The sequence below is a fragment of the Marmota flaviventris genome, chromosome 2 (assembly GCF_047511675.1).
Source record: "Marmota flaviventris isolate mMarFla1 chromosome 2, mMarFla1.hap1, whole genome shotgun sequence".
NCBI lineage: Eukaryota > Metazoa > Chordata > Mammalia > Rodentia > Sciuridae > Marmota > Marmota flaviventris.
This window is the reverse complement of record NC_092499.1, coordinates 66084953-66098128: the sequence shown is the minus strand read 5'-3', so window position 1 is coordinate 66098128 and position 13176 is coordinate 66084953. Positions and strand designations below refer to the sequence as shown.

The window sequence follows — 13176 nt, the reverse complement described above, 5'->3', positions numbered from 1 at the left end:
AGAGTATTGTGTTATTTCATTTGTTTACTATGAGATCTACAGTTATCTGTATCAGTAGTCTTTCAAATTTAGCATACTAAGTCGGCAGCCCCTATCTTCTTGGAATATGAATATTAAAAGAGTCATACTGATGAAAATGTGGGGGAAATTGTATACTCATACATTGTTATTGGGACTACAAATTAGTACAACCACTTTGGAAAGTAGTATGGAGATTCCTCAAAAGAATAGGAATAGAATCACCATATGGCCCAGCTGTCCCACTCCTGGGTATTTATAAGGTGAGACAAGCACATCAACATTTATAACAGCACAATTCACAAGCCAGGTTAAGGAACTAACCCAAGTGCCCATCAACAGATGAATGAATAAAGAAAATGTAGTTTAAATATACAATAGAGTTTTACTCAGCCATAAAGGAAAATAAAATTATGGTGTATGGGTAGCACTGGAGACTATCATGCTAAGTGAAATTAACCAGACTCAGAAAGTCAAAGGTCAAATGTTTTTATCTCAAATGTGAAAGCTAGAACAAAGTAAGGGCAAAAGAGGTGAGGGGGCCAAATCTCACAAAAATGGAAGATCAGTGGAGTAGAGGAATGAAATTGACGGGGAGGAGAAGGGTTAGGGAAAGAGAAAAAATACAGAATTAATTTGACAAAATTATACTGTGTACCTATACAAATATACTACAGTGAATTCCACCTTTGTATATATTTATAAAGCACCAATTTTAAAAAAACATCATACATATAGAAGGAAAACCAGTAGGGAAAGGAATAAGGGGAATGAAAGAAATCACTGGGGTCTGAAATGGAGCAAGTTAAATTCCATGCATATATGATTATTTTTAAATTAATCCCATTACTATGTATAATTTAGCCATATATGACCTGAGTAAATAACCTATTGTTATTTAAACCTCATATGTAAAGTAAATGTAATGCTTTACTAGATTTTTGTGGGATTAAATAATATTTTGTATGTGATGTTACTCATTAATTTATAAAATGTTAATAAATGTTTACTAACAGGGCTGGTTGCCAGGAAAACAGCCCTTGTACTATTTTTAATTATTAACCACTAGTAGGGAACTATTCAGAAATACCAGCAAACTCATTCTCTTAGAATCTGAGCTAGTATAGAGCTTACATTTTTTAAAAAAAAAAAAATTTTTGTAGTTGTAGATGGACAGCATGCCTTTATTTTATTTTAATTAATTAATTTAGTTAGTTTGTTAGTTATTTTGTGCTGGGGATTGAACCCAGGACTTTGTGCATGTGAGGCAAGCACTCTACCAACTGAGCTTAATCTCCAGCCCTAGAGCTTAATCATGATCTTAGACAAATATCCTAATGCTTACTACCAGGGACTACCTTATAGCCTCTGATCTATTTAGGAGTTAATATTGTATATGTGAATATAAATCAGACCACCACTTCCCTGTCTTACATGGTCCAAAGATCCAGAATAACTTCAATCTTCTAGGAATATCCAAAGCTCAGATCCATCAAGAAGCACTCCCTACCAATTTAGATATCATTTCTCTAACAGGAAAGAGTCAATAATACTATTTGCTATAAATCAGAGTACAAAATTTAAAATGTCTCTGTACAACTTCTGGATCCTAGGATCTGGAAAGTACAGCCATAGATGGCTAAGAAGATCAAAATCCCCCAAAATACAGATTCACTTATTTAGCTGTGGAAACAATGAAATTTTGTCAATTACAGAAAAACTTCATGTAAATCCAACCCTATATTACTTCTTGTCTTGATTTTTTTTGCTTCCTCTTCTTCTATCTTCTACTTATTTTTATTCTTCTACTTTTAAACTAATAATAAAGATACCTTCTGAGGAATTGGTTATGACTCTATCAAAATATTCTCTACAACATAGATTGCTAGTGCACTTTTTTTTTTTTGGTGTTGGGAATTGAACCCAGGGCCTTGTGCATGTAAGGCAAGCACTCTACCAGCTGAGCTATATCCCCATCCCCTAATGCATTTTAACTGTCACTAAATCATTTAGGTTAATGAAGTCAAAATCAAATGCTAAAACTCAAATGGAATGACCAGGAAACTCCTTCCTATTTTTAATTTTTTCTGTTTAATAATGAAAACCATTATGAATATAAAAATTACTTGTGCTTATTGTAGAAAACTTGGAAATTTTCATAAAAGGATAGCAAAGTAAATAAAAATTATCATAAATTATTCCAACATTCTGAAATAACAAATGCTTTGTATTTTCCTGCATGTCCTTTTTGTCTTGCCCATTGATACTTATATATTAATGTAGTTAAGATTATATATTAAATGTTCAATTGTGCATTTTTTAAATATACATTTTAAGAGTTTTCTTTTGTCCATGAATATTCTTTGTAAGTATTATTTCAGGCAGCATAATATTTAATCATAAGGATAGACCTTTTTTTAAATACCTATATTATTGCTCTTTTGATTTCCATTTTTGAACTAATGTAAACAACTCTGAAATAAATGTGTATCACAGAAAGATCTCCCATGTTCTTGGATAGGCAGACTTAAAATTATCAAAACAGCCATGCTACCAAAAGCGCCATATAGATTTAATGCAATTCCTATTTAAAATCCAATAGCGTTCTTTATAGAAGTAGAAAAGGCAATCATGAAATTCATTTGGAAAAATAAGAGGCCCAGAATAGCCAAAGCAATCCTTAGTGAGAAAAGTGAAGCAGGAGACAATACCAGAACTGAAATTACACCACAGGCTATAGTAACAAAAATAGCATGGTATTGGCATAAAAACAGACATGAAGACCAATGGAACAGAAGAGAAGACACACAGCCATACCCACATAAATACAGTAACCTCATACTAGACAAAGGCACCAAAAACATACATTGGAGAAAAGATAGCCTTTTTAACAAATGATGCTGGGAAAAGTGGAAATCCATACATAGTAGAATGAAATTTCACCTCTATCTCTCACCCTACACAAAACTCAATTCAAAGTGTATCAAAGACCAAAAGCCCTGTAGAAGGCTTTTGTTTGCTTAGGAACCACCTTCCTCAACAAGACTCCTAAAGTACAACAAGTAAAAACAAGAATCAATAAATTGAATGTCATCAAACTAAAAAGTTTCTTCACAGCAAAAGAAACAAGAGCATGAAGAGAGAGCCTACAGAATAGGAGAAAATCTTTGCCACCTACACCTCCGAACATTAATCTCCAGGATATATAAAGAATTCAAAGAATTTAACACCAAAAATCAAATAACCCAAACAATAGATGGGCACCAAAACTAAGCAGACACTTTACAGAAGAAAAACTATGTGAATAATATATGAAAAATTGTTCAGCCTCTCTAGCAATTGGAAAAATGCAAATTAAAACTGCACTGAGATTCCATCTCACTATAGTCAGAATGACAATTATCAAGAATACATGTAACAACAAATGTTTGAGGATGTGGGGAAGAAGGTATACTCATATATTGCTTGTGGAACTGCAAATTAGTGCAACCACTCTAGAAAGCAGTATGGAGATTCCTCAGAAAACTTGGAATGGAACCACCATTTGATCCAGCTATCCACTCCTAGGTTTATACCTAAAGGACTAAAAATCAGCATGCTACAATGATCTAGCCACATCAATGTTTATAGCAACTCAATTCACAGTAGCTAAGCTATAGAACCAACCTAGGTGTCCTTTGACAGATGAATGAATAAAGAAAATGTGTTATGTATACACATGGGCATATTACTCAGCCATTAAAAAAAAGAATAACTTCCTGACTTTTTCTGGTAAATTGCTGGATCTGGGGACTATCATGCTAAGTGAAATAAGCCAATCCCTAAAAAACAAAGATCAGATTTTTCTCTGATATGTGGAGACTCACCAAAATAAGTGGGGGAGGGTGTGAATTAGAAGGTAATTGGTTTAGACAAAGAGGAATGAAGGAAAGGGAGGGGGATAAGAATAGGAAAGACACTGGAAGGAATCTGATTTAATTTTCCTGTGTACATATATAAATACACCACAGTGAATCTCCACATCATATACAACCACAAGACTGGGATACCTGATTAGAATAAGATGTACTCCATATTTGTTTAAATTCATCAGGATATACTCTACTGTCGTGTATAACTAAAATAATAATAATAATAATAAAAATATAAAAATTAAAAATAAATGTGCATCAAAATTAATCTATTTTCTGAGGGTAGATTTCTAGAAGGGAAATTACTGAATCAATGGATATGAAAATGTTGAAGATTTGGCTTTATTTTTAAAGAACATCGTATTTGGGTTGTTAAAGAAATAATGACACATCATCAGAGCACATCTTTGTTGATTGTATAGCAACCCACATTCATATAATCTCTGCAAAATTACTATGGTTAACTGAACGTAATCTTTTATTTTAAGTACTAGGATGCACCTTTTCTTTCTGTCTCCTAATCCCTAGGACTGAAATCAGGAAATCTGACTGAGCCCATCATAAGTGGTGTCAGACAAGTATTCACACCCATCTTGTTTAAGACTGCTTGCTCACCCCATTGTTAACAATATTCATATTTCCTTTTTTTTCTATCAGATGGAATGGGGCGAGTCCTTGCTCAAGATGTATATGCAAAAGACAACCTACCCCCCTTCCCAGCATCAGTAAAAGATGGCTATGCTGTCCGAGGTAAATGTTTTTGTTTACTTGAGTTCATCATATTCATGCTGTATTTTTTTTTCTTTTCATTTTTTTTGTCTTAGCCCAGGTACCCAATTACTGTTATGTTATTTCCCCTGTGATTGTTAGAATATCTTAAATTCACAGATAATCATGCTTATCTACCATTATGAATTTTATGGCACAATCATAATTAAAACTTTTCAATGAAAATATGATAGTTATAAGACAACTCTTGTTTACAAATAATATATAGTGATCAAATAAAAACACAGTTACTATAATTTATTTATTGACCCCTACACATGCCAGACAGAAATCGGTCTTTGTCTAGTGTTCTAAATATTCTCTGTTGAAAATATCTATACAGTCTCAAGAAAGTGAGCCAATTTTCAACATAGGCATTAAGTGAGACAGTCTGTTCTCTTGCTTCAAACTCAAACATTAGTAAAGGGCTTCATGTAAAGCAAGTATGAGGGAAACCTTTCTCTGAAAGATGCCATATTTCAAAGCTCTGGAGCCCCAGATGGTACTAGCAGCCATGCCCTCAGAGTTGCCTGAGATTGCATAAAGCTTAAAAGCAAAAACTAAATAGCACATGCCTACCCAAAATCCAATCTAAGAACCCAAAATGAAAATAAACTAAATCCCTTAGAAACTATTATTGGATTTTTTTGTTTTTGTTTTATTTTTCCATGTACAGCATGATATTTTGAAATATGTATACATTGTACAGTGGTTCAATTGAGCTAATCAACATATGCATTACCTAATATACTTATTATTTGTGATAAAAACACTTAAAATCTACTCAGCAACTTCAAAATAACAATACATCATTATTACATTATTAATTATTGATTCAAGGCTTATAACAAAAAAAATTAAAAATTTCTTAATTTATCAGCATTGTTTAAAAGTCCAATCATTTATTTATTTTTAACTAAAACATAAAAACTATACATATTGTTGGAGTACCATGTAATGTTTCAGTACATGTATATATTTTATAATACTTCAATTAGGTTAAACATGTCTATTTCCTCATAGGCCAATTCCTTTTTAATGTCAGTTAAATATGTATCTTCTCTTACTTGCTTTTTGTTTTTTTTTTTTAACCACATCTAGCCTTAAAGTAAATTTTTTCTTGTAACTAGATGTATTCATTAATCTCCTTCATGTTCTATTAGTATTTCTTAGCAGTATCTTTTTATATTGGAAGGCAGTGTAGCAAATGGTTAAGGCTATGTATGGGCTTTGCCCAAAGTCAGACTTGAGGTTCTAATACTAGAATCATCTATGTAACTTTAACAAAGTCACAAAATTTTTAAGCCTTGATTTTCTCATTTGTAAAATAGTGATAATTATAATAACACTTATTCTGATGAGTTGTTTTGAGGATTAAATAAGACCATAGAAAACCTTATAAAATGCCTGGCCACACAAAAAAAGAACTCAATATTTTTTTAAATGTTTAGTGGTAATAACTATTATTACTATTATTATTATTATTAACATGTTTTCTTAAAAAATCTCTGAAAAAAGGATATTTATCTGAATTTTTACTCTCATAGTCTGTGTAAATAAGATAGTGGGAAGATTGGTTTTATATTTTAATTTCCCCTAGTGTACTTTTTCCCAAAAAATCTATCTTGAATGTGCCTCATTTAGCTTGATATCACTAGATCAGACTACTTCTGAAACTGAGAAAGCCAAAATAAATAACTTCTAATGGCTTTTGTATTTTTTTCCTTTCAAATCAATTCCTTCTGTAGTATTTGAGAATTAATACTGTCCAGAAAGAAAATTATTTTATTTTTCCCATAGCTTTATTGATTATTCTTATTTCTTATTCCCCATCTAAATTCAGTTTTGATCTTATAATTTGTGGCCATACAGTATTACTATAAAATGACAATTCTTACTTACAGAGTAAAACAACTACAGCAGATGAAATACTACAGAAATATACAGTAGAAGAGTGAGAAATAAATTATTTGTGCAGTATTGTTCTCAAAGAGAATGTTATTCTGTAATTTTTAACTGAGGTAACTAAAAGCAACTCAATAAAAAAGAAACCATTGCACTTACCTTTTTTGTTACCCAAAATTTAACCCAGATGAGCCATAAAAGAGCCTTTCTATTACTATAGAATCCATTATTTTTTTATATAAAGTTACTATTCAGTATCTTCTTTATTCTTTTGTTTTGGAATGGTGTTATTTTTAGTTATTCCCCCAAAAAGAAAATTTTCAAATAACATTTCACAGTATAAAAAGTCTAAGATATTATCTAACATGCAACTGATTCACATTCTTTCTCATAAAATTTTCCTAGTTCTCTAAGATATGAACTTAGAACAAAGACATAACATATAACATGATTATTGTGGATTTGGTTAAATCTCAAAGTAGGAATGCTTATTATACATTATAATTGAAGTATCAATAGTCTTTGGTGGACAAAAAGACATGTTTTTTTTAACAAAGCTGAATTTTTCAGTGTATATTTTGTCTCTAATTCAGGAAGATAAACTCTATTAGTAATTAAGATTTTCATTTATAAGGAAACTGTATTCATTAGTCTCTTCACTGACATACTATCACCCCAGGCAGTGTTTTAGTCCAAAAAAAAAAAAAAATCCTTGAGGCAATTGTTATGGCTCTCTACCACTTTCTACTTTGTGTACCTCCTTCTCTCCACCTCTGTCTTCCTTTACTCAGTTCCTTTCTCCCCACTTCCTTTATTCTCCCTTTTTTCTTCCCCTTTGCCTTTGCCTTAGGCCTTCCAGTAATAACCAGTGGCACTCGTGAGCATTGCTAACCCTCTAGGTGTAAGAGGTTGCTAACTTGCTCTGGAGCACTAAGCATTAGCCAGTATCCTTCAGAAACATGTGGGATAAAACTCCAAACCAGTTGGAGGATCACTTGCTTTAAGGTATGTGGGTTGAACAGTCAAGATAGTAATAAAGTGACTAAGAAAATTTTTTTAAAAAGATTTTTTAAAAACATAGAAAGAATAGAATGTCAGGAATGCAGGAATCAAGTGATAATGATATAAGTAACAGGAAGATCTACTAAACCTAAAACCATATTCAGGAAGGAGAGAATTTGAAAGATAAAAATAGAAAAAAAAAGAAAATGAAAGTGGCATATTAAGAATTAGAATCACTATAATATTTTTATTCCTCATGTTTTTGAAATTTTATTTCTTCCTTAACACTGATCACACTGATCATCCTCTTGATGCATTTATACCCACTAGTATCAATGTGGGTACCTATCGTCTCACAGTTTCTTCCTAGATATTAATAAAGGCAAAAATACCTCTGAATCTCAAGTTTAAATTTATTCAAAAAGTTTAAGTTGAAAGATTTATCCCTTCAGAACTTGTGTTGGCATCATTTAGAGAAAGGGACTATTTTAATAACCCAGGAATTATTATGAAAACCATGTATAACATACAATCCTGAAAGGATATATTAAGAGAAATTCTTGCCATCTGAGTAAATTTTTAATTTCTCTTTTCTTTTTTACATTCTGGTTTAAAATACTTTGATTAGAAAATCAAAAAGAACATTATGAAACAACCCATTATCTTACTGCTTGGCTATTATTAACAGTTTATGTGTTTAACTGAAATCCATTATTCTAAAGTACACTAAAATTCAATATGAACAGTCCACAACCATTCTGATTTAGAATCAGTTATTATTCTTGCAGTGATGTTCATGTCTCAGGGTTTCTATTCTATTTGAATCATCTTCTGCCTCATCTGGTTTTTCAACCCATTTGGTAGCCTGTTATTACCTTCCACTGTAGAATACTCAGATGCAAAAGAGGAATATTACTTATGTGATGAATAACTTAGAATAATTAATTTTAGTTATTTTTAGAGAGTTTAAAATACTATATTTGAGGAAATAAATACCTTCTTTCCCAATAGTAACAATAAACAGGCATTTTCCCCTGGAAAAGAATACCAAATATCTCTCTCTCATCCTACTCCCAGCTCCCACTTGTCCATAAGAAAAGACAGTACAATTAAAACTCCAAACAATTTCCCCAATTTAGTTCCCCACGTAATTGCTATATTGACCCTTTCACCCCAGTGTTGTTACCTTCTCTTTTCACATTCCCTGCCCCAACTCTTCCTGTAATCTTGATTTTAGTATATACAATCAGAGCAGATGAATTGTTAACACTTCTGCCTTCTTCCTCTGTCAAAAATATTTTCTAGGATCTCTGAAAGTTATGTTATTTATAGAGGCCTCAGTTTATTCAGTCCTAACATAGAAATGATGAAATTATTTATTATTGAAAATAAATGAATAACTATACAGTATTTCAAGAGGCTTAAGGAGAGATTACATATGGTGCTGGAAAAAGAAATAAAGAATAAATCTATGGCAAATGCTTTGAAGATGACTATTTTCTATACAGTGCCACAATGAATAGTTATCTCCTAGAATCAATTTTATGTCAAATGATATAAATTCTTCAAATAAATATGTGAACAAAAGTAAAAGTGTTGCTAGGCACAGTGGCTCATGCCTGTCTTCCCAGCAGCTTGTGAGGCTGAGGCAGGAAGATCACAAGTTCAAAGCCAGCCTCAGCAATTTAGTGAGGCCCTAAGAAACTTAGTGAGATCCTGTCTCTAAATAAAATATAAAAAGGTCTGGGGGTGTGGCTTAGTGAATAAGTACCCCTGAGTTCATCCCAGGTACAAAAAAAAAAAAAAAGATAAGTGTTTTTTGGACATGAAAAAAGGAGGAGAAAGAGAGCAATTTCAAAGTCTAACTTTAAGCTTTATACATTATTTATATAATGCATGTACTATTAGAGTTTGGTTTATGTTGCTTTTATTACTTCCTTTAAATTAAATTCTAAAGTTACAAAGCAGAAAAGAAAACTTATTAGCAGTTATGTCAGAATTAGGAGGAAAAGGAATTTACAGAAATCCTTGGAATCTACCTATCTTTTATTTTTTTTAGTTGCTGATGGACCTTTATTTTATTTATTTTTATATGGTGCTGAGGATCAAACCCAGTGCCCTCACACATGCTAGGCAAGCACTCTACCACTGTGCTATAACCCCAGCCCCATCTATCTTTTCTGATAGCATACAGTGGTTAGTTTTGTTTTTCCAAGCTTTAGGTTCATGTGCCACCAAACCTCCACTTCTGTTCCTTCCCCCCTTAGCTTATATAATTCATCTTGGAAAATAGAAGCTTTTTTAAAAAGTATTTAACATATTTTAAAATCAGCTATCATCAAGTTAAATAGGTTGATCATTTTTTTTCTGTGTCTGTAAGAAAATAGTGACGCTTATTGTTCATGTAAAATAAGGTCTTTTGTGCTTTTGTAGTTGACTAATTTTTATTGGTTGTTTTTTTTTGTTTTGTTTTGTTTTTTTAGTTAGACCTTTTTTGTATTCAATTGATTTTGTAGTTCTCTGCCCCTCAAAAAGGGAAGTCTAAGGACCAGCATCACCTTCTTAATCCCAGACCTTACTGACCAGAATCTGTATTTTAACAAGTTCCCCAGATGATTTGGATGAACATTAAAGTTTAGGAAACATGGTTAAAGGGAAATGATAAAAATAACTCCTGTTGGGAACAAGAACTTTCTATGTTGTTGGTTGACTGAATCTTCCTTAGCCAGCAATATAGAGATACATTTACCACTGGAAAACAAACTATTATTGTAAACTATTATTGCTTGCATCTTCTAAAAAGAGTTTTTGGTTTGGTTTGGTTTGTTTCAGTTTGGTGGGGTTTTTAAAAAATATTTTTTAGTTGTCAACAGCCCTTTATTTTATTTACTTATATGCGGTGCTGAGAATCAAACCCAGGGCCTCACACATGCTACCACTGAGCCACAATCCCAGCCCTGGTTTGGTGGGTTTTTGTTGTGTTGTTTTGTTTTGGGATTTTTGGTGCTAGTGATTTAACCCAGGGACACTTACCTCTGAGCTACACCCCAGTCCTTTTTCTTTTTTAATTTGTGACAGGAGCTCCCTAAGTTTCTTAGGGCCTCACTAAGTTTCTGAGACTGCCTCGAATTTGCAATCCTCCTGCCTCAGCCTCTCAAGTCACTGGGATTAAGTCACAAAAGCACAAAAGACCTTATTTTACATGAACAATAAGCGTCACTATTTTCTTACAGACACAGAAAAAAATGATCAACCTATTTAACTTGATGATAGCTGATTTTAAAATATGTTAAATACTATCATGCCAGGCCTCTAAAAAGATTCTTAAGAACCATGCTTACTATTTATTGAACATTTACACTGTGACTGAACATTTATTTAACATCTATTGTATGACAAAATCTAGGGATTCCCCTGAAATGAGTAAGCAAATAACTGCAAATACATTTTTGAAGCCATACTTAGAATTATTTTGGAATACCTGGGGAAGTAGGTGACTTAAGGGGAGGGTAATCAGATAAAACTTTATAAAGAAGGTGCCACTTGAGTTGAGTCTTAAAAGCTAAGAGGTCTTTAATCAAGAAACACTGATAAGGCCTGCAGCTAAGAAGTCTTTAATCAAGAAACACTGATAAGTCCTGGCATAGTGACACACGCCTGTAATACCAGCAGCTCAGGAGGCAGGCGAGGCAGAGGATCACGAATTCAAAACCAGCCTCAGCAAAAGCAAGGCACTAAGCAACCCAATGAGACCCTGTGTCTAAATAAAATACAAAATAGGGCCGGGGATGTGGCTCAGTGGTCAAGTGCTCCTGAATTCAATCCCCCGAACCCCCACCCAAAAGAAGGAAACACTGACAAGGAAAGGATACTGCAAGTAGTAGAAATAGCCTGTCATGGAGCTGAAATATGAGTCATCTTGGTACTCAAGGAACTATAGTACTAGAAGGTAAGAATGCCTAGAGTAAACAGTATAAATTAACCATAGGCTTCTAAACATAATGCTCTCTGTACATAATCGTGGAGCATCTCCCTCTCCCTCATATACACACACCCCTGACCTGCTTAGTTCTTATTCATCCTTCATACTCAAATCAGATATTGTTTTGTCAAGGTAGCTTTCCCTGACCCTCCAGGGTAGCTCAGGTACTTTTATTGTATACTCTGATAAAACCATTTTTCCCCTTTGGAATGGTTTTCCAAATTTGTATTTATATATTCATGAATGTGATTATTTGATTCATACCTATTTCCCCCACAAAATCAGTGACTTTAATTAAGAGTTCTGTTACATTATAAGCCAATAGTATATACCTATGCAAACACACACACACTAATATGTGTGTGTGTGTGTATGTATGTGTATATATATATATATATATATATATATATATATATATATATATATATGCAAAAACAGGTTTCATGAAACATTAACCATTCTTACCGGGATGATGAGATCTTTTTTTTTTTGAAGCAGGGTCTTGCTTTGTTGCCCAGGCTGGTGTCAAACTTCTGGGCTCATGTGTTTCTTCTGCTTCACCCTCTAGAGTAGCTGGGACTATGGGCATTGCCAACATGCTCAGCCTATGAGATATATTTTTTATGTTTTTTAATTAGAAAAATATAGTACTAGAACTATAGTACTAGAAGGTAAGAATGCCTAGAGTATACAGTATAAATTGATTTTATTGCCCACCTTCATTTGTGACCCAGAATTTGAAAAACCTTGTAACAGACTGGAACTACATTAAAATAGAAATATAATATCTGATTTTACTCTACATTATTCCCAGACCCTAGTATGACACAGAATAGCAGACAGTAGAAATTTACTGAATAAATAAGAGGATTGAATAAGCAATGAAAGGTGTTACTTTTATAGTATGATTATCCTCATTTTTATCAACAATAAAACTGAAGGTTTAGTAATTTTGCTGAAAGTCCTAAAGCCAATGGCAGAATCATGATTCAGATTCAGTTTTGTTTTAATCTAAAAACATACTAATTCCTCTTGGGCAAGAAGTAAAAAGAGAAAATATCTAGGCTATTTGGAGGGTGGCAAGCTGATAATTATTACTCTACTAGAGAAACAATTAAAAATAAATTTATTCACACTGGAGGTACAGTTATTGTGGAATTCTGGAAGATAAATGACGGGTTAATTATTTTCCATAAGAAAAATCATAATTTGCTTTAAAATACTGCAAAAATAAGTGGAGAATAGGTTAAACAACATTGGTAAGATGTTGTTAATTGTTAAAGAAGTGACTTTTTATCACTATTTAAATAATTTATGTTTAAAAATTATTTTTGAAAATGACACAATAAAAATAGCATCATAGGCCAGGCACAAGGCACATTCCTATAATTCCAGTAGCTGAGAAGCTGAGACAGAAGGATCACAAGTTCAAACCCAGCCTCAACAAAACCAGCCTCAGCAAAAGCAAGGCACTAAGCAACTTAATGAGACCCTGTCTCTAAATCAGATACAAAATAAAGCTGGGGATATGGCTCAGTGGTCAAATATCCCTGAGTTAATCCCTGGTACCAAAGGAAAAAAAAATAGCAT

At 32.7% G+C, this 13176-nt stretch overlaps 1 protein-coding gene across 5 annotated transcripts in view; it reads left to right on the top strand.

The window, feature by feature from the left end:
* Nucleotides 1–13176, top strand: part of Gphn (gephyrin) — a 623546-nt gene that overhangs the window by 531934 nt on the left and 78436 nt on the right. For all 5 annotated transcript variants that reach the window (XM_027929749.3, XM_071607954.1, XM_071607955.1 and 2 more), the window contains one exon: nucleotides 4587–4679. In XM_027929749.3, the coding sequence (XP_027785550.1) occupies nucleotides 4587–4679 (93 nt within the window). The remainder of the gene's footprint in view (nucleotides 1–4586; nucleotides 4680–13176) is intronic.